The sequence below is a fragment of the Streptopelia decaocto genome (genome assembly GCF_964273445.1).
Source record: "Streptopelia decaocto genome assembly, chromosome: 7".
Lineage (NCBI taxonomy): Eukaryota > Metazoa > Chordata > Aves > Columbiformes > Columbidae > Streptopelia > Streptopelia decaocto.
The window spans coordinates 65,968,258-65,989,649 of record NC_138661.1 but is presented as its reverse complement, the minus strand read 5'-3'; the positions used below and the strand labels follow the sequence as shown (position 1 = coordinate 65,989,649).

Sequence of the window (21,392 nt, the reverse complement as noted above, 5' to 3'; positions counted from 1 at the left end):
AGCATTTTAGCCATGCTAGAAGTTACAGAGCTAACACATTTCCTACCTCTCAATTTCAGTCTAGCTTTTAAACGAGGTTTTTACTTAAGCAGGTCTTCTCAGTTCCAAGCACCAGCCTGAGGAACTGCATTGCTCATCAGAAGGACACACGTGGGAAATGCTGGGAATGAGGGAGCAGCTGTTCTGGCAGCGTGAGCTGCTGGGGCATCACTGCAGCTCGCCTGCCCTGTTCTGCTGATTTTGGGTGTTGTATGATTACAAAACTTTAATAGCGAGAAAGCTGAATGACAGAAGCAGTGTGGCCTTACAAGCTTTTCCCCATTCTGCACAGCAGGATTTGGGGCTGTGCAGAAGCTTCCAAACTTTCTTAATCAACACACAGAATCCCAGAATGTCAGGGGTTGAAGGGACCTGGAGAGCTTATCCAGTGCAATCCCCTCATGGAGCAGGAACACCCAGCTGAGGTTACACAGGAAGGTGTCCAGGCAGGTTGGAATGTCTGCAGAGGAGACTCCACAACCTCCCTGGGCAGCCTGGGCCAGGCTCTGCCACCCTCACTGAGAAGAAGTTTCTTCTCAAATTTAAGTGGAACCTCTTGTGTTCCAGTTTGAACCCATTACTCCTTGTCCTACCGTTGCTTGTCACTGAGAAGAGCCTGGCTCCATCCTCCTGACAATCACACTTAATATACTTGTAAACATGAATGAGGTCACCCCTCAGTCTCCTCCAGCTCCAGAGCCCCAGCTCCCTCAGCCTTTCCTCACACGGGAGATGCTCCACTCCCTTCAGCATCTTTGTTGCCCTGCGCTGGACTCTCTCCAGCAGTTCCCTGTCCTGCTGGAACTGAGGGGCCACAACTGGACACAATATTCCAGGTGTGGTCTCACCAGGACAGAGCAGAGGGGCAGGAGAACCTCTCTGACCTACTGACCACCCCAGGTACCATTGGCCTTCCTGGCCACAAGGGCCCAGTGCCGGCTCATGGTCACACATTGACACTTTCAAGGGGATTCACATGCCAATATCAGGAAAAAAAATACTTTTAGCTTTTCATTTAATGTTTTTCTCCATGTAGTTGGATGCTTTAACAACAGTGATCTTGGAGAAGGCAAAGAACGAACCCTCGTATTATTTCTTTCTGCTTTCAGTTCAGCGATTTCTTCTTCCCGTTCAAGCAGCTGCTCTCTGCACACATTCAGCTCTTTCGTAAGCGCTGCAAATTCCTGAAATAAACCAGACAGAAATACAAACACATCAAATATCAGGATATAGTGAGAGCAGATTCATACCAACACTTGACATGATTTCTTGAAGTATTCATTTCAGATGTCTAAACTCAAACCAGTTGCATTAGTCATGCTAAGCAGGCTTAACTCCACACACTTGAACCGTTACACTGCAAACGTAAAGATAAAAGATGTTTGGCTTTTGAGAATTCATTTGTCTCCATGCAATTATCTGAATTGGGATATCCCTAGTAAGTAAAGGGAGAAACATCTTTGTAATGCACTATGTTACTATTTTAAAAAGTTGTTGTTTGTTGGGGTTACATAAAAAAACAACAGAGCGCTAAGCAAAAACAGAACCCAGCAAAACATGGCAAATTTCAAGTAGGTATTTGATTGTCAGAGCCAACGCATAACACTGGCATCTCCCAGAAAATACAGGTTATTTCTTAATAATAAAGCATCTTTGAAGCTTCACAACCAGACAACTCTGACCTTTACAGGTATTTATCTACTTAAGCGACCTACAGGGATTTCATCTGTACCTACTTTCAAACCTCACAGAATGGAACTGAAACAGCCCTTTCCCAGAGTCATCAGGGAACAGGAGTTCAGCTAATTCCATCAGAACATTTTTCAACATTGAGATTAGTCAGATTTAAAGACTATATTTCTAAATTTGTGGGTTCCCATCAGGACACAACTGTACTGAGTATCTGAAGAGCCCTTACATCCTTAATTACCTCCACTCTATCAACATCCTCACTAAAAATATTCAACATAAAAGCCATTTAAACTTGATGTCAACTCAGTGAGCGCACTCTGGGTAGAAGATGCTTATAAATGTGGTGTAGAGTTGCAAATACTGAGCCTAACTCAGGATGGGAAAATAAATACACATCGGTCACTCCAATACTGGTGAACACTTCAGAAGCACTTGTATAAGAAAACATTGAAATGCTAGTAAATAAATTAGTCTTTGCTATTGTTTAAAAGAAGGAAAACACAATAACAAACAAGAGTCATGCCTAATAAACAGTCAATGAGTACAGCTGAGCTGGTGATGATCTGGACAAGACAAATGGCAGCTAAGAACAGGCATGGAAACTCACTGTGCACCAACGCTGCTCCTCTGAATTCCCCAAACTCTGCAAGATATGCTGCTGCATAGACTGTAGCTACATATCGAGTAAAAGCTTAAGATGGAGCTGTTTTGCAGTAAAATTCAAAGTGACAGAAAAGACGTGCTTAAAACCAGAAGGACACATTACCTAATTACGCCAGCACGTCTGCAAATTCTAACACGCAGCTAAAACAAGCAGGAATAGTCAAAAGACATTGTCTGCAAGTTCCCAGATTAATTTGGTAAACTTTACTCTAAAACATACACGGGATTGAAAAGACAAAAAACACTGTTGTGCAACATGTACCTACAGTGAACTCCTTTGGACGTACTAATGTATTTGGCTTTTGAAGGCTGCTCTAAAAAGACAGTGATACCACCAGCACACATGCAGAATCCACAAGGTCTCCTCCTAAATAAAAAACTGCTCATTGGAAAAAAGATTCAGCGTAGTTCCCCTCGTTAATCAGCAAATGACTGCAAAATAGTCTTAATCTCTTTTTTCAATTGCTAGAAAAAAAACTGATTTCTTTAACATTCTTAATGATTACACTAACATAAATATATCACTGCAGTATTTCCCTTTGGCTCCGGTACAAGGTTTGGTGAACCAGAACGCGGTTCCAACGTTATGGTTCTTCACAGGCCTTCCCTCCTTATCTTTATTTCTTTGATGATTAAGTTCTACTGAAACTACTAGAAGCACTAAAAGTATTTGCAAAAGAGCTCGATCTGAACTTATTTTCTTAGTGGTGGTTTTGCCTTTTTCAAAACCATTAAAAAGCTCTCAAAATTCCATCATTTTAATTGACAAGTATCGACATATTTCTCCAAAGGACATGAGACTGACATGGAACAGTCTGTATTTTTCCAGTCTTTACCTCAAGTGTTGAGAACAGCATAAAACAGAAAGAGTAAAGACTACTAGACACAGAGTTTCGTCATCCTTTCTCAACTTAAAAGCATCACATTAATATACATTTTCTTATCTAAGACATCTACGAGCTTCACCTTCTGAAACACAGATATATATTTAAAAGCCTATCGACTCTTCAAATTATCACAGCACATCCAGTTCTATTCCACTGCACGCTTCTGCGCAAACAGAAACTGCAGCGCAAATATATCATGACACGAACCATCGCGCTGTCAGATGACCCCAAAAAAGAACAATGCACGCAGTGATTTAAATCGCTGCTGCATAAACAGACTGACACGTATTCCTGGCATTGCATAACACCTCCCTCGCTGTTTGTTTCAACAAAATATAGTTGCTTTGAGTCCCGTAAGCTGCCTAATAAAGAACATTTCAATGTCCTTGGTTTCAGTTGACAGTGCCAAAAGACGTGTCCTTTCTAGTCCTAAAACTCACCTTCACTGGTAAACAATTGGTGATTTCCTCAAGCAGTTCGAAAGGAGAGAAACTATTTGCCATCTCGAAAAAGCTTGAGTCGTCTCATAATTTCTTCTTGCTATTAGATGAATGTACAGGAAGAAATAAAGGAAGAAGAAAAACCTTGAGAGAGTTTTCTGCTTATCTGCAGTGCTGTGTGAGTTTTCTGTAGTTAAGGAGAAGACTGAGAACATCAGGACAAGGTCCTGCTCTGCTCCTGGTTGTCATCAAAATAATAAAAACCCAATTCTGAGGACTGACAAGAATGAGACACAGAATAAGCACTTTAGAGCACTTACAAGAATCAGTCAGAGTGCCAGATATACCAGGGAAATGTCCCTTGTTGAGCAGAACCTACTAACACACACCCATACTCTCTACTAGACTGATTTTTTTACTGAAGAAAGTAACTTTCTGAACCACCCAAGTCATTCCAAATATGACACGCTTGCTACCAGAAACAAATACTCTCAACAAAACGCTAAATCGAGCCACTAAGTTGGTCATTGTTCACTAATAATTTTCTGGGGAGTTTTTTTGTGCATAAACTTCATGATTTTTTAAAGCAATAGCGGTGTTTCTTCTGTACCAACTTCCAGAACCGACCTTCAGCCTTTAGTATTTTAGAGATCACAACATAAACATCCTCCCAAAAGCTGGATCAACTAGTGTCGAGCCACTTGATTATGTGGGACATTTCAGTCCAGGAACATCGGTTTTCAGGGAACAGGTTCTCTTCACGTTTATTAAAAGCATAATTTATAGCTTCCATGGATAGTACATCACAAAACAATAAAAGCTACATGACAGGAAAGTTGGTATTTGACTTAGGAAAAAACTTGAAGGAAACACGGATTAATTCCTGGAAGTTTATTATCATAAACTGTGTACTAGGAATGCTCTACAAAGAACTGGAAGTCTACTTGGAATTTGCTCAAGTGAAAAGAAATAAAACTATTCAACAATAAAATGCAACATCAGTCCTGAGTGCATAAGGATCCATGGATTACAGGCAATAAGACGACCAGAAAGTTTATTTAAAGGACAAAAAGATATAAAAGAGAAACACTTCAAATTCAAAATACTTTTAAAGTAATATATTCTGGCAATACAAGGACAGATGCAACTGCTGCATCATTAGGAACATCTCTGCCAGAAATATGTGAGCAGAATTTATCTGTTATCTGTTATCCCCAGATGCAACACTCTACACTTGCCCTTGTTACATATATTTCACAGCCACTTCATTTTAAACCAAAGGGGTTTAAGGTAGCACATAGCGACCAATATCCCTAATATATCCAAAAGTTTGTAGCAAGCAAATTTTTGCACCTATTAAGTCACGCCCATTTAATTTTTTTTTTAAGCTAGCAGTCAGATTTATGAAATAATTCAAGGGTATTTAGAGTTAAAACTGAAAAGAATTGACATGTTTTAATGATTAAGTCCAGCCTCCCAAGAAAACACAGGAACACGTGTTAACAGCAACAAATCCAGAAGAAACACCAACCCATACAAGCTGTGCTTTGCTCGTTCTTTATAATAAATCAGATGGATCTTTCCCATTAGCACATGTCAGAGAGATGGAAAGGTTGAAGAAGTCTAAAGAAAAATCTTTTGCTTTTCACCTAGTGAAATTAATTTCCAGTATCAAGCAGCCTGAATTTTCTAACCTGGAAACATAACACTTATTGCAAGCATTAAGAGATTCAGTTCTATGAGATAAGTTTATCTTTTGTTCTCAAAAACTCCAATAACTTAAAAAGTAAGAAAATACTTAAAGTCATATTAAAATATGGTTATGTCAAACTCTTGCATTTCAGAGCATTGGAAGGTTTTTCACACTGGGAGCAGCGTTTTTTCCAACTAGATCTAAACCACCAGCCAGAGGGAGAACGCACTGTAGCTTATAATAGAATTAACGTATCAACCTCCTTACTACTTCTCCTTATACATGTTTTATAACCCAAAAGACCACTACTAAAACACAGGTGCGGATTTATCTACTATTAAAACAATGCTCAGTTTCCCACTAGTGGCATTGAGATGTTTTAAAACGTTTAATGCCGCTTTGGGTCAACTCTCCAAAGTTTGTCTTTTCCTTGACTCAAAAACCATTCCTTTTTTAATCTTTATTTTCCTCTCTAGCAAAAACTGCAACTCTGCATGAAAACACCCAAGTGCATATTGCTGACATTCAGTGGCTACCACGAAAAACAAGTCAGTTTTTATCATTCCAGCCCTCTTTTTTAGCACAGTATTCTCTCAAGCGTGCGTCTTGGATTGACCTGTCTAGGCTTTGTCATTAACACCGCTCAATCCTAAATGGGCAATTAAGTTTTTAAATTGTTTACAGTTGCGTAATGTAATTGCTCTGGAATGAAACTCCCTGTTGCCGGTTCAGAACAGTTTGAAATGTCTGTAAACCCTCGTCCACAAAGGGTTATATATATATAACGCACTTTGCACTGCAAGGTACACATGTCAACCTCTGAGTATCTTCCAAACTCCACTGTTCATTAGACCTACATACAACACAGTGAATATAAGTCACATACGCCACAAATCTGGCAATGTGCTGGAAATCCAAACTAAGCCACAGCTGCATCCTATTTTGTTCAGTGCTAAATCAATCTCTTTGTAGGTCTGTGAAATAAAGGAAAGAGAACGTTAAGTTGTTTAAACAAGTGAGAAAATCTCATCCAGTTACTTCTTTCAGGTCTAACAACTTGCAGTTTGCTAAGTGTCTTCTCATAGGGCAACCAGCCCTGCGATCACTGAAAGATTAAGAATCCATCATTTCTCCAGGTAGAATCATAGAATGTCCCGAGTTAATCTTTTCATAAACTAACAAATCACTGCCAGCATCTGAGGCTGCTTCAAAGCACGTTAGATCACACAGGGCATATTTTTACAGAACCCAGAGTGGACACAAGGCATTTTTAACACAGCCTTTTTATAACAACACTGGCTTTTCAACTACTTTTAAAGCCACAGATGTGTATCAAAGATTACACATCAAACCAGTGAGCAACTATACCGAATTACTGTTTTTTTCTAAAGGCTTTCCCCAAATACTCAGTGTGGGGGGTGAACTCTCCAACTTTACAGCACAGACAGAGGATTAGCAAGAAAAGAACAACCTGAACATTAGCTTAAAACTCTAAACTAGTGTTTTTAGATGTTTCCTTCTCTTGACTTTGTAAAATACTCTTCAAATGTTGTCCCTCCTGATGAAACATTATGAATAGTCTGAGTAAGAAAGCCCAAAAGTAGAACCATTACAACATTTGTAAAGTAACAGCTGCCCGGCAGCAAGCATGGGAAATACAGAAATACTCTTCAGACTTGCATGAAACTCAGCATCTATCCATATGCAACCGTGGCAGAAAACCTTCCATCACATGGCTGGAATCTTTACATTGTGGTGGTTACGCAATGAGTATCACCTTAGCTGCTCTTGGATGTATGTGAATATGTCCCCTGAAAAGGCAGATACGGCACAGAAGGGTTCAGAACCATACCGAGCTTGTACAGCTTGGAAAAATGCACAAGATCAGCTAAAATATGTATCAGGAAACCTTTAGTCATCATTGAGAAACAGGCTTTTCAGCTTGGGATGTGTCTGGCTACTTTGTGCAGAGCTGTGACTGCTGAGACTGTTGGAGTAATCCTTTCCAATACCGTAGCAATATTCCAGAAGAACAGCTTACCTTAACACACAAATAAGTTTACCATACTTGGGGGATGTTAGAAAAACAAGTGCCTCTCAGTTACACTCTGAACCAGTGAATTCTAAGGGTTTCACAACATGAATTGCCACATTCCTGCACCCCTAGCCTGGTCTATTTTGATTAGTAACTAATGCAGTAAGTAGCAGCACAACTTCTTAGTTGTAGCTTTAGGCATCTCCATTTTTGGAGTCCAAGTCAGTGAAGAAACCTACCCACACCCATACCCACTGTGGCAAAAGGAGAATACAGTTGTACTTAATTAAAGAGGAAGAATCTTGCATTACCAGTTTGACAGGGTATGGGACAGAACCAGTCTCCATCTTTAATACGACACTGCAGAGATTTCATTGGAGTTTTTCCCCTCCACATATAAAGTTGGTCAAGATTTCCTGCCGTCTCATACAGGATTTCACAGCATACGATGCTCCTCAAAAATGCCAAATGGTAAAAATAATGCAATATATGCTGAGAAAATGTCCCAAGTTCAGTATTTTTCCTGGGACTCCCCCATTCTAGAGGCTGAGCAGCTATGACATTGAACTGTCAGTTTCCTTGGACAAGAAAACAAAAATATGTATTTTTCTGTGTATCAACCCTAAACACACTGTACCCACAAGAAACAGCACCATTCATATTAAATTCCTATGACTTTTATTAATTCAAAATTACTTCATAATAAATACTGTGTTTAAAAAAATTAATCCTCACACAACTAATAAATACTTTGCTGCTTTTTTTTTTTTTAGTAATAGACCCAGGACAAGATTCATCACTTGTTATTTCAGTGACAAGACCCTTCTGGTTGCAAAAAGCCCAAGAGGCAGGTGAGGCCCTGCCCTGTTCTGCTCCTTCATCTCGGCCTCGTCGGCAGGTTTAGTTCTGCGGCCAGTCCTTGGAAAGAACGTTTTTCACGCCGCATTAAAAGGGAGTGCTTGGGAATATCTGAATAAGGTTGGCCAAGCCACCCTCATTAAACAAGTGCCAACATGTGCTTCCCCCTCAGTGCTTTCCTATTATACACTTTTTTTTTTGCCAGGTGATGAACACTTCAGCCTTGTAATTTCAAACTTGTTTAAGCAGGTAATGCACAATGAGGACACATACGTGCCTTCAGCAGAGAATTCAACTTACGGGCTCTTTACAGTTCATTTTCTTTGCACTCTGTCACCCCAGTTTACATGGTAAGTGAATTTACTGGGCTAACTGAAACGAAATATATCCAAATCTGCAATATTCAGAACAGATGCAACTGAACCATTCCATGGAAAAGTTGCTTGATTTTTACAAATAAAGGCACCTCTAAAACCAATGCAACAAACAGACTCGGGTCTTACAACAGACAAGCCTGGTGTTTAAACACAGAAAAACTTCAATCAGCAACACAGATTAAGTGTCAAAGAGTTGGTTTATGTGGGTTTTTTTTATGTTCAAAGTAATTTTTTCTCTGCCACAACAGATACCCCATAATCAACAGTTCCAAACTTGGTAACTACCTGAACCCAAGAAGCACGTTACACTACAGAACAAAACCAGGGATATGAAGAACACTAAAAGGCAGGGAAGAAAAAGAAGAGACAAGGACAACCTGTTAACGTGCTGGAACCAGCACCCAGTGCTGAAGCAAAGGACAGATGGGTGAGGAACCTGGTCTGCAGAGGAGAAGCTCCAGTTCCACACTGGGCTGCAAACAAGGGAAAGCTGATGCAACCGGTTGAGAAAATAGGTTTGCGTGGCCCGTTGCTCCTCTACTGCTTCCCAGGACTTAATCTTTCGTAAGCATTGCACAAAATACAGAAGAGTGTTACGCAGTCGCTGAAGACTACAGGGGATCAGAGTTACAGCAGCGTGAGTATCAGCATAAATCAGATTACAGGAGGGGAAGGGACAGCTGCTTTCCTGCACGGACAGGCAGCGAGGGCTAAAATCCTAAAAAGCCTTTTCATTTCCACTTTACATGAAGTAAAGTAATTCCAGATTTCTTCAGACAAAGGCTCAGCTTTTGGAAGATGGTGTTGGTGAACCACACCCTCCAAAGACACGCTGAAACTCAAGCAGCCTGTTCCAAAAGGAATCCATTGCTAGATGCACCTGCCTCGTGTTCTTCAACACTAAGCTAAAAGAATGTTATGACCTTCCGAGCCTTTTCCCCATGAACTACAAAAAGGTGATAATACTGCATGAGGAATATATTACTGAAATATCACTGTGGTATCCCAAGGCATCCCTGAAATTATCTAAACCAAACTTCCAGTCATTCACCCAAATGTCATATGGCAAATAGAGCTTTGAAGAGATATTCTGAAGTTAGACGTTTACCTAAGACATAAATATGTGAAAACTCCAACCAGATTCACCCATATATCCACGACCACCCTCCATAGATGCTCTGCTGTTCCAACCTTGGTCTCTCCTTTAACACATAATGAGATTATGTAAAGAACTTCTAGTGCTACAGGTAACTCTCTGAAGCACAGAATCCCATTGAAATTTTTAAATGACCTTTGATTTGGGTCCAAAGTTTCTTTTATTTCTGGGTTTCCAAGTTAAAACACAACAGGCGGCCCATGCCTGAAATCCTTGAAGAGATTCAAGTGCGAGATGCCAGTCGGGACTTTAAATATGACACACAGCAGAACCTTAAAGAATATAAAATTAGATTGAGCTCTCTCCGCATTAAACAAAGTTTTAGCTATTAGATCAAGGATTTGGGCAGACAAAATCCCACATAATTCAAGTAATTCAAAATAGGCACCATTTATCATTACAGGAAGTTGTCAATGCTGAGAAGATAATGATTAATAAACTTCACGAAGGTACTTTCTTTGCATGAACATTCATAGTTAGACAGTTCAACTATACATCAAGCCAGTCTAAACTTTGTATAGGTCAGCACAAAAAATATTTCTTTAAACTGAACACGTTAAGGTGGCTTTGGGGTTTTTTGCCTTTTTTGGTTTGTTTGGTGTTTTTTGTTGGTTTTGTTTGGGTTTTTGTTTGGTTGGTTTTACTATGTAAATTACTTAGCAACCTACATTTATATATCTTTATAGTGTGTGCTGTTCTGCAAATTTGAGATGGGAAAAAATGTCACTTCTTTTGAGAGTTTATTAACTCACAGTCTTCACTCATTTTTACCAGATATTCTATTTGAAGGCTGCCCATTCTCCTATTGCAACAAATAGAAAAAACTTGCTTATTTTCCAAGTGGAAGTTCTTTTTCTCTCCTCAACAAAACTAGGAGGACATGCCTAACAAATTTTTCAAGCTTTTTTCCACATGGCCCTTTAAACAAGCAATGGGCCTCGTTTAAGATCTGTCCTGATGACACCTGATTACATCTAATACTGGTAGCATGAGGATCTTTTCATTAAAGAATCTTGGGGCACTTCATAGAAGTTTTAAAACAAAATACTACTTCTAAAGGTTTATATTTCTGAAAACGTAACCATATGAACTACAGGAAAAGATGCATTGATTGTTCTTATTGATATGTACCCATCAAAAGTCATAGTATATTTCAGATGCAACCACAATTATATTCCCGTTAAGCTTTTCACTGCCGTCCAAAAGACACAAACACTCACATGGGCAAAGTTTGAGGTTGGCCACTGTGGAACAGCAGAAAAGCAGATTAAGTAACAAAACTCCTCTTAAAAACGTTACAGCTCTGGTCACCGAGGAACAGGCCACAGAGCCTCGTCAGGCTGGTCAGAAGAGGAGCTGATGCTCAGTAGAGCTCATACAAAACCCCAGTATTCACATCAATTTACAGAGATTCTAAAGGAAAACAACATATCCGAATGAAACTGAGCATTAGCAAATACTGTAACCACAGCGTTGCTCCAATTCTGAATATATGAACGAGGAGAGGAATCTCAAGCTATGGGTTCAGCTCACCAGGCAATTATCTGGAGTCTACAAAATGCAGAAACAGCCCTTCTTCATGTACTCCTGTGAAAAAGTCAAGTTGAATAAAAAACTCACTCCACTCGACAGCAAAATAATAATCCTTGTCTCAGCCCAGAGAATGGGAAAACATTTTTCCTGGCAAGAATTGCCACGCATTTCCCCATTTACACTTGGAGAATCCGCAGGCAGGCTCCCAAAAAAATACACTTGGAAAGTGAGGAACACCCAGATGACCTGACACACACAAGGCAATTTACCCCTTCTCAGTATTTGTAGCTTGAGATTCCTACGTACAAGAGCTTATGATATGTATTTCTTAATACATGTCAACAGATACCAGTCAGCCTTACAGACTTAAAGTGACTTAAGCTGCCTAAATTTCTAAAAGCAGCTTATGTGAAGACTCTTACATATTCATTTGAAGCAGAACAACTAAAACAAGCAAAATGAAGTTGAAGTGTGAAGTATATTAATTTAGCTCTGGGATGCAGTGCTAACTTACAAAGAGCAAAAACCAAAATTACTACCAAACAGGTAAAATGTTCTCTCCAGGGATCCAAGCTCTCTGACAATGTTGTTAACTGTAAGGGATCTACATATATAAAACCTCAATCAAATGTGTACTCTTAATTCTAAGATCAAATACTACAGTAAGTAAACCCAACACCCACCTAAATAAATACCAGAAAGGAGAAACCAAAGTCACAGGCCAGTGGATGTTAAAGCAACAACAACTTGTAAGGTGTGGAAGGCGAACAGGGAGATGAGGGGAGTGTTGGATTTTTAATTCACATTTCTCTTAAAAACAAACCCAAAAATATCCAAGAGGCTTTTTATTTCCTTTTTTAAAAAAAACACCTAGATGGAAATTGCAACTACGTAGCCACATTAAATCTTGAAGTCTTGATAAAAAAACATACTTAAAGTAGTTTTTAGTTATACTCTTAGAAAGAATAGAGAAGAAATAGATGGGCTCGCAGGTGAAGAATTCTCAGAACACCAAAATAACCACTACCTGTTGTACAAGAGGCTGCAGACAAGTTCGCATAGATATTTGTGAAGTTCACCTGGTTCTAAATATACCATATATTTAAGTTTATTTTGATTATAGCTCTTTCACTCAAGCTTATGTGCTGCCTGTTTGTCAGACTACAGCACAGCAAACACTAATAAACCGATTATCAGACATTTCTGCATAGCAACAGAAGAAAAAATAATCACTAGCTCATCTTTCAGGGCTACATCGACTATTAAAAACAAACAAAAACATTTCTGTGTAGTCACCAAAACATTCTTCCTACAAATAAACCAAGGAAAACAAAAACAATAGTTTTAGGCTTCATAAAAATCTTTTTATTAAAGGGATTGATGAGACATCATAAGAACACTAAAGTTCACCCTCAACTACAAAAAAAAAAACCCAACTTTAAAACTAATTCTAACTTTAATCTAGCTAAAAGGTCTATTTATAATCAAGATAAGCTAAATTAAAAGCACAATATAAACTGCAAGTTGGTAATGATAGGCAAGCAGATGTCTGCTGGGTAAGGGTGGGATGTTTCAATAAACAAATTCGCCCAGATGTATGTAAATGAGAAACTAAGTCAGACCAAACACTAGACTTGGTCCTCAACATACTCCACTATAATATTTAAGTGTAGCTACTCCTTTTTTGGCCCAATTATAGAGCATGGTTTCTGATAACTTAATATTCTGAAGGTCTCAGACAAAAGTTGTCTGGTTTTATGTCTTGCAAAGAAAGAAATGCTAGCAAAGCTGAGGTTTATCGATCGAATCAGTGAAGAATTTGGAACATTAACTCCTATCTCCATCTGACTTAAACCAGTGTAGATAAAAAGAAATCTAAGCAAATCTCAGCTGCTGCAAAGCTTGGCAAGTGCTTTATTTAATGTACTTTCTGCAACTCTGTTCTTCATATTATGTACAATGCAAAGCCTCATTTCTACATCCATGACATCCTGTATGACTTAAAACTTGTCTGGAGGAAATCCAAGTAACACCATTACTAAAATGGCAACTAAATTCTTAAGTACATCATAATAAAACAATACCAGGCCCGTATCCAGACCAAGTGTTTAGATACTATTTGCTGTGAGGCATCGAGCAGCATTTCTGAGATTGTTGAAGGAAGATCACTCTATAGAGACACAGCTAAATTTACATTAATACCAAGAGATACACACTATTTTTAACTAAAGTGTGCAGCAGTCATAAAAATATTTACTAACAATAAAATGCAACTCAAGATGGCCTGCTGGGAACTCACTTGAAATTAAGATACAATGGGCGACCTAGTAAAGCTGAAGCCAAACCAAAATTATAGGCAGGGTTGATTTGTTGTTTTGGGTTTTCTTGGTTTTGGCATTTTGTTTTGTTTTTTCCCCATTTAACTCCATATTACAGTAAAACGCTCTTATTTACACACAGACACCCACCGCCTCTGACAAAGTTCTCATCTGCCCCTATATACACTGCTGAATACAGACATTCTGAATAGGAGTTTGATAAATTTAAGACCAAAATAATGAGAAGTGCAAGATTAAGATGGATCTAAATGAGAGCGTTGATGTATTAAAGAAGCGTATTTGTACATCAGCTTACAAAATTCTTAACATACACATTAAAATTGTCATCCTGATACAGCTGTTGTGAATTCATCAAGTTTGGTGTTATTAGTGTTAGGTACCAGAGTCCCTTTAATTTAAACTCTAATCTTCTCTACCCCAAAACAAGCCTCTTGTTGTCATTTACAGGAACTTCTACATGAAATTCTACCAGCAAATTGAACCCCAGCCTGCAACACCTCAACAGCAAGAACTGGTTGTCACTTGGACCTCATATACTTTAACTTCCAAATTTAACTTTTAAATGCAGTAGCGCCCTGTATGTTGCACAGATTAACTCACAAATTTCAAGCACGCTAATCTTGAATTTTGTAGAATCCACTCTAGAAAACACATTAGCGGTGTGGAAAGAAACAGAAAGGAGTATTTCTTCTGACCATAATTAAATCACAATTGAACGTGTTTGCATTAAAAATAACAGTTCTCTAAGTTCTCGGAGTACAAAGTTAATTTTCACTTTTTCTGGGGAAAAATTCTAGGAAGAGCAGATTTATTTTTAAGTTCTTGCACAGCAATTTGATTTCATCAAGTTCATCTTCCAAGGTCAGAGTCCAGTTTGACCAGCGTAATCTCTAACAGAAGGTAACTCCCAGAAAACAACAGGCATTGCCAAGAATCCAGTTATTTTATCAAGACAACGCTGCTGTATTTCATTTCCAGCTGTCCATACAAGAAAAACTTGTCAGTTTTACTCTGTGCAAATGTAAGAGATAAAGCACATCTATACAAGATTAGAATGCTCTTCTGTGAATTAGATACCCACAACAAAAGTCTTCTTACTCTAAATTGCATTTACTTTTACAATCTACAAGATGTGCAAATAAACAAGTACCAATTTGCCGTTTTGTAACTATATGCACACCAGTACAAGCCTCTTCCTTATATGCAGAAACTCATGAATGTAAAGAATTAAGTACAGGGATGTCATTAGAAATTGAGTGTCTTCATACTACAAACAGAGTAGTTTTGGTACAGAAGTAATCTGGCATTCCTTCATCTATAAAAGGAGTTTCCATCAGTCATCAGAACAGTCTAACTGGCTGATTCAGCTAAATATATAAAACAGAAAAACTCTACACACAAACAATTGAACTCGATAAAGTGCTCCAAAAATCAACTACAAAGCAACACATCAAGTCTGAGGGAGGAATAATACACTGGTTATGTTGTGATTTAGCAATTCATGCAATCCTACTAGTATTTGTACAACTAGTTTAATTGATCTTCACATCTCTTCCTACTAAATTCAAAACGACTACTATGATAAAGAACTTTAAAAAAAAAAGTCCACTATTAAAACCCTTTTTTCCTGAAAAAATAACACACTTGTCAGCAAATTTAAAGGTATCCTGCTTCTGCCGCTCCTTGAAATCCACAGCTAAACAGGTCATTTGAGACAGTAGCTCAAAACAATGCCCAGCTTGAAACAATTAACAAAAAAGTTTGAATAGTTTCAAATATCACAGTCACCACCAAGTTTTCCTAGTGGACACTCATTAGAATTAAAAAAAAAGAAACCTTTTCACCTATTCAGATGTTTACACCCATAAAGTACCTGATGCTTTACCATAACAGCAACAAAAACTTGTAAAATAGAGGCGTTATTTCTGATTGTAGCCAGAATAATAAAATAAGTTTGGCTTTTCAAAGCACCATCAATTGTCACCTTCCACAACCATTTATCTTAAGCACCACTGAGGATAAAATCAGCATCGTTCTCACAGCGCACCAACAGGATTTTTCACCAGCAATCTCCAAAATCTACACTCTGCTGTATATTTTTATAAAATCGCAGTAAAATTTATCTTACGACTGAACCATGAGACTTGTTTTCTTACAGATTTCACATGAAGCCATACAATTATGACATTCTTGAAAATGGGAATTGTTTTTTTTTTTAACTGCATTAATCTTTTAGAAATGTTGCCATGTAAGTAGCTTACTAGATTTAGGAGGGAAAGCTGAGAACTGAAAAGGGAAGAGAGGAACAGCACAGGTTAGAGCTTGGGGGATTCTGCTCAGCCACAAATCCAAGTATAACAGTTTACAGATGATACAATTGGTTAAAGGCACCCATTAATGTAGCAGACCTGAAATAGCGGCTAAAGAGAAGCCACAATTATTACAATAATAAAAAAAAGAGTGATTTTTGCCTGCAGCATATGATTGAACACCGGGAGCAGTAAAGGTTGGAAACATCTCCTTTCTCATTTCCATCATACCATTGTAACACAACTGGATTAACACGTATTAGTTTTTAGTTTCTATCCCTGAGTAATTGCCAGAACCAATTACCACACCAAGAGTCAAACAGTGATTACATTATAATGAGAGCCACGCAAACAGAGGGTTTAAAACTACCGCTTTAAAAGGTATAAACAGCAACTATAAAAATAATAAGTATTCTTGGAACAAGGTGCGCAAGTCTAACACCATCGTGACACACTTTGGACAATCTTCCATGCCAGAAAGTTCAAGTTAACTGACACTTGAAAGCGGCCTCTGCTTTGCCTCCAACCAAAGGCTTTTCGAGGTGTTCAAAGTCCACTCGTATTCTTTTAATCGTTGTATTATTTTTAAAAAACGAGAAGTTCCATAGACACCAATCACTTTGCCTAACTGCACACAACTGCGCTATGTAACACATTTAGCGCAACAGGCTGTATGTTGGCATGTTTCATCCTCCAGGAGTCAATAATTAGTAACTCCTAGCAAGACCAAAACAAACCCAAACATATCCCCCCCAAAAACAAAACAAACACAACAACCAAGACCAAACAAAACCAAACAACCAACCACCACAACCTACACCTGGACTTCTACAATGCCATGACAACTCAGGCTGTATGTATTCACAACTTCTCAAGTTTTTAAATCAAATTCCACAACAGTATCAGGCCTACATTAAAAAAATACTAGTGAGAGAAGTGCATCAAGTTCTACTAAACAAAAGGATATAGATAAGACTTCATGCTCAAGCTAAGCCAGAGAAAGAAATGCCAGGAACTGGGAAAGCAAACTGGGCTGATGTTCCCCACTTGCCTTGTTTTTATATCCCTCTCTAAGTGAGCAAGCACCAACAGACACTTCAGGAAAGTACTAAGCCAGATTCATCTCCCTCTAACATAACCTGACTCTTCAGACAATTAAATATACAAAAAGCCAACCAAAAATCTCACAAAGAATAGGAGAATTATTGAAAGATCCCTTCCTTTCACAACGTCCATACCTGTGGAAGTGCAGTGTTGAGCTGCCTCTGCAAGGAATCTCTCTCGTGACCAACTTCGTGGAGCTTGCCCTGGGTCAACGCCAGCGTCTCCTGCGTTTCTCTGAGTGTTTCCAGAAGGCGATCCCTTTCTTCCAACATGGAAACCATTAATTGCTCAAAATGGGAATCTGCATCTGACTGGAGCGGGGAACCTGAACCGTGGCCTCCGTTTCCCCCAGAGGGAATCTCTGCCTCGCTGATGGTTGGCATCACCTCACACATCATCTTGAAATAAAATCGAGACAAAACAAAGACTGTAAATTTAAGTCAAACAAATCTAAACAGGATAAGCAAAGGAACTTTGGATACTACCCATCATAGCAACTTAGCGTTCCCATTGATAGCATCAGCAAAAGTTGCCAACACCTTAGCGTTTGCCACTATTTCATTAAGACTGCGGGAGAAAAGGTATCCAATCAATTTAATCAAGGCATCGCTTCATAATGAGAATCTTGTGACTTCTTGCAAAACCAGATTTTTACAGCTACGTTTCAGACTGTGATCTCATTTTAATGGATTCATATTTTTGTTAAGGCTAAACTGCTGCTGAGATCTTAAAAAAACCCAACAAAACAACAAAGATAAGGCATGCAGCATGCCACCAAAAATCAGACACTTAAACCAGTAACTGATTACGCTGCATATTTTGAGAATCATTATCTGCTTCTTCCAACACTTGAAACATACAAAGATAGTATCTAAACCAGTACTTTGAGCTTATGCTGGCTGTAGAAAGTGTATGCTAAACGTGATGCATGTAAATTAGTGGTAAATCCAAACAGTCCAATTCAGGAGATGCACATGTAAATGAAGGTAAAAAGCAAAAAGTTCATTATGAATTCGTAGCAGCTGCCACTGTGGATAACAAAAATAAAGGTAAGCAAAAATAATTCAAGGCACAGTATGACTACAATTACCAATGCAAATGTAAACACTGTTCTACTGTTGAATTGGAAGGACTTTTAAGAGACCTTAGCAGATCCTTACAACAGGCTGAGGCATCAAGTTTTTTTAAAAGCGGAGAGAAAAAAAACACTAATATATTTACTGCACACTCTCACTGAACCTCTAAGACTTCTGAAGTCCTTCAGCCAGCCTCTCTCAACATCATAAACCTATGGCAAATCAGAAAAAATAGTTCTCTCAGCGTCTCAGGTACCACAAAGCTTGTTCTCAGCCTTAAATTTCAAATATCTGAACATTTTCAAGAACAATTAAACTTATTCTGAGCCTTACAGTGGGACCTCGCAATCCCTTGGAAGACTTGGAACAGCCTGAAGTGCTTTATAACATTTTCATGCATGATTACCACAAGCCTTTCCATTTTCAACACCGCCACATTATTTACCTTGCTCAATAAAATAAAAAGGCTTGGAAAACAGGCCCCTGGTTTCCTGCAGTACCAGTTCTTCTGTTTTTAGCAGTTTATTGTCACCCCCAAAAACCTTTTGGATTGCAAAGCATCCATTCAGCTCTAGTCCAATGTCTATTCAGTTGAAACACCCCGTGCACATGAAAACAAATAAACCTGCCGAGAAAAGAGCAGATCCAGTAAAAAGCAGCAGCTTCAGCCAACCAGCCAAGTCCCCAGAACAGAAGAATGTGAAAATAAACTGTCTCAGCTTCCCATCCTTCTATTACTGGCCCACAGGTCCTGCAACAGCTGGGATGGGGGAATCATGTGTCGAGGAAAATAAACGAACAAACAAAAAAACCCAAAAAATACGTAGTCCGATGCAGTGGTGCAACAAGCTTCAACAGTTCATCGCTCATAAATTCCACTCAGGTCACAATGGCATTATTAAAGAGAGCACGGGCAGGATGGGAAAACGGCACGAGGTTTCTCGTAAAGGATTTGGAAAAGCCTCCCTTCTTTTCTCTTGTGTTAATTCCGACGGGAGGCTCCCCTTCCAGTTCCCTGGGTCTGTGTTCACACATTTATAATCCCAAGAGCGAGGCGCTGGAATCGCTTCGGAAGGCGAGGAGAAGGGAGACCTGTTGTTTCCTCTGCCTCAGTCCCCGGCCGGTCCCAGCGGCGACGCTCCGGATCCGAGATCTCCAGCCGAGAGGAGGGGGATAAAAGCCGCCGAGCACCGAGGCAGCGCCCGGGAAACTCAGCCGAAACGGGGGGGAAAGGCCCGAAAATACGCGGGGGCACCGGGAACTCGCCGCCCGGGTCTCGCCGCTCCGCTTCCCCGCGGCAGGGCCCGGCAAACAAAGATGCTGGCGGAGGAGATGTGGCTTCTCTGCTTCACGGGAGCGCCGGCCCGGGCCTCCCTCTCTCTCTGTCCCCGCCGGAGGCCTCAGCGGCGCCGGAGCGCGGCCCGATCCGCCCGGCCCCGCAGCCGCCCGCGCAGCGCCGGCCGGGGCTCCGCGCAGCCCCTGAGGAGCGAGCGCGGCCGCGGAGGCCCCGGCGCCGCAAGGGCTGAGCGAGCCCTCCCTGCGGCCCCTACCGAGCGGCGGGGCAGGCTCCCCCGCGGCGGGAGGACTCGCGTCCCTCCGGGCCGGGCCCGGCTCCGCCCGCCGCCGCCTCCACGTCCGTGGTGGCCGGCGAGGGGCCGGCTGAGGCCGGGTAGGTGCCGCTGCGTCCCGCGGTCGGCGGCGACCTGGGCCCGGTGGTAGTGCCGCGGCCTCAGGGGGTGGCGAAGGCCCGGAGAGCTCGGAGAGCCCCGCTCGCCGCCGGCCCCCGACCCGCCGCGCCGGCCCCGAGCGCCGCCGCCTCCCGCTCCTCCCGGCGCCCTCTGCGGCTCCCGCATAAATCAGTGCGGGGCCCACAATGCACCGCGCGGGGAGGCTCGGGCGCTCCTGCCCTCCTTTCCCCGACGCTTTGAGCCGCAGGTTCGAGACCCCGCTGCAGCCTTGGCAGCGTTCTGCAGCTCCCAACCTTTTTAGGGATGTGACTTTTGCTGTTGCTGCTCTTGTTTTCAAAACATACAATCAAAGGATCACAGAATAACAGAATCACAGAATGTCAGGGATTGGAAGGGACCTGGAAAGCTCATCCAGTCCAACCCGATCGTTCAATAAGCAACACTTTGTGACATGCCAAAGTGTGCTGTGGTCAAAGAGGATCAAAGGAAATATTTTCCTTGGCTTCAGGTGGCCTTGAATCACAGAATCCCAGAATGTCAGGGGTTGGAAGGGACCTCCAAAGCTCATCCATTCCAATCCCCCCATGGAGCAGGAACACCCAGATGAGGTTACACAGGAAGGTGTCCAGGCGGGTTGGAATGTCTGCAGAGAAGGAGACTCCACAACCCCCCTGGGCAGCCTGGGCCAGGCTCTGCCACCCTCACTGGGAAGAAGTTTCTTCTCAAATTTAAGTGGAACCTTTTGTGTTCCAGTTTGAACCCATTACCCCTTGTCCTGTCATTGTTTGTCACCGAGAAGAGCCTGGCTCCATCCTCCTGACACTCACGCTTTACATATTTATAAACATGAATGAGGTCACCCCTCAGTCTCCTCTTCTCCAAGCTCCAGGGACCCAGCTCCCTCAGCCTTTCCTCATAAGGGAGATGCTCCAATAATCTTGGTTTGATCGAATAACAATCAAATACTATGATTTTAACCATAAAATCAATAGCAATTAAAATGGCCCGTGCTGCCCTTTCCCTTCCCTTCCCTTACAAGTGATACTCCCGCCGCCCACACGTGTCCTCCCCAAAGGAGAGCTGCCGCCTCTGCGGAGCACAGCCCCGGGGTAGGAGGTGTGCTCGTTGCAACAGGGCAGGACCGGAGTCATCCCCGCTGTGTGTGCCAGAGTCACCCCGCAATCGTGGCCCTTCCCCGGGGCTTGCGTGTCACAGCATGGCCCCGTCAGGCGGGTCTGCCCGCTCTGCCAACAGCGCAGGGACAGCTTGCTTAGTCGGAGATGGGGCACATCCCGATCCCTTGGTCTGCTCCCAGATCCTCAGCCCGCTCCTGTTTCCTGGATCTGCTCCTCAGCCTGCCCTCTTGTCCTTAACCCTTGGCCTCAACCCCCCGTCTGCACCCTCCACCCGCGCATTCAAAAATATGTGAAGGGAAGCCGCGTGTTCAAGCCTTGCGGCTCGCAGAGCCGTGAGGGGATGGATGTGCTGGGGAGGTTTAGGTTG

The 21,392-nt window shown here is 41.2% G+C and overlaps 1 protein-coding gene across 4 annotated transcripts in view; it reads right to left on the bottom strand.

Annotated features, from left to right (window-relative positions):
* The window catches only part of PPFIA1 (PTPRF interacting protein alpha 1), a 53,131-nt gene extending 33,199 nt beyond the window's left edge, over positions 1-19,932 (bottom strand). For 2 of the 4 annotated variants that reach the window (XM_082059617.1, XM_082059615.1), the window contains exons 1-3: positions 18,647-19,932; positions 17,260-17,523; positions 1,122-1,223 (exon numbers count right to left, since the gene is read on the bottom strand). In XM_082059617.1, coding sequence (XP_081915743.1) covers positions 1,122-1,223; positions 17,260-17,523 — 366 coding nt within the window. In that variant the 5' untranslated portion in view covers positions 18,647-19,932. The remainder of the gene's footprint in view (positions 1-1,121; positions 1,224-17,259; positions 17,524-18,646) is intronic. The other 2 variants (XM_082059614.1, XM_082059616.1) reach the window with 2 other exon arrangements.
* Positions 19,933-21,392: the final 1,460 nt, after the last annotated feature.